Below are 968 nucleotides of genomic sequence, written 5' to 3'. Positions count from 1 at the left end.
AATCAGTAAAAATAAGAAGATAACTCCGCGAAAATCAACCATCTCGTACCTATTGGCAAGCATCATGTTGGAAGTAACGACGAACTTGACGCCTGCGATGTTCTCAATAGCAAGGTTGATGAAAAACCCTACGCAGGCGGAGAAGATGCCGATTAGGAAGCAGAGTGCCCATTTGAGGAACAATTTCCGAAATATCTCAACTCGGCCATTACGCGCACGCCGATCCTGGTTCACCAGCACGCTCTCCGCGATCCTGCGCCGCACATTCGTTACTCAATTCATTGATCGGGAAAATAATAAAAATACAGGGGCAGGGAGGAGGAGGACATAGAAGGAGTACTCAAAGTCGAGGCTTTCGATAGGGCAGACACGTGAGCCGACGAGAGCGAGCTGTGAGGTTGATTTGTGCTCGACGAGGAGGGGCTCTGTTTCGTCGGCGGCGGCCTTGATCGCCATTGGAGAGGAGAAAAGGGCAGAAACGACGACACGCGAATCTTCTGGCTGGGCTACATAGTTGCGAGGGAGGAAGGTGGTACGGTACTGAGCGAAGTGGAGAAGTTGGGAGGAAGAAGGCTTCAAAGGTGTTGTCTTTGTCGTGTACCGGGAGCCGAGGGGAAACGGAAGCAACTGCCGGGACGGTTTTTTTAATGAAGGAAATGAAACGAGTTAGGTTGAGAAGGAATATGATTGCATCAATTGTCGTGCTGCTACTTCCTAAAAATCGGGCATTATAAAAACGGTTTTAAAAATAAAAAACAGATTTTTATGACGTCGAATAAAAAGTCAGTTGACTTAATATTTATTTATATTGATTTAGGATCAATTTTGATATTTAGTAAACCCAATAGATTAAAAATATAAATAAATGAGATTAATTTTTTGTTGTAGAAAATACATGGTGGTAAAAGAACAATTTTTATGTGTTAGTATTGTACAATGATTTAACATATATATAGATAAAGTGTTGA

General features: G+C 42.7%; 1 protein-coding gene across 1 annotated transcript; it reads right to left on the bottom strand.

Annotated features, from left to right (window-relative positions):
• Positions 1-49: 49 nt before the first annotated feature.
• On the bottom strand, positions 50-660 carry LOC110034987 (putative chloride channel-like protein CLC-g; the record flags this gene model as incomplete). Its single annotated transcript, XM_020739227.1, has 2 exons — positions 341-660; positions 50-253 (listed from the first exon to the last, which is right to left on the bottom strand). Coding segments are annotated over exons 1-2 (320 nt in total), but the record flags the coding sequence as incomplete, so codon positions are not given.
• Between the last annotated feature and the right edge of the window lie 308 nt (positions 661-968).

Source organism: Phalaenopsis equestris, unplaced genomic scaffold (assembly GCF_001263595.1).
Source record: "Phalaenopsis equestris unplaced genomic scaffold, ASM126359v1 Scaffold195109, whole genome shotgun sequence".
In the NCBI taxonomy this organism is placed as follows: Eukaryota; Viridiplantae; Streptophyta; class Magnoliopsida; order Asparagales; family Orchidaceae; genus Phalaenopsis; species Phalaenopsis equestris.
This window is presented reverse-complemented; position numbering and strand designations above follow the sequence as displayed.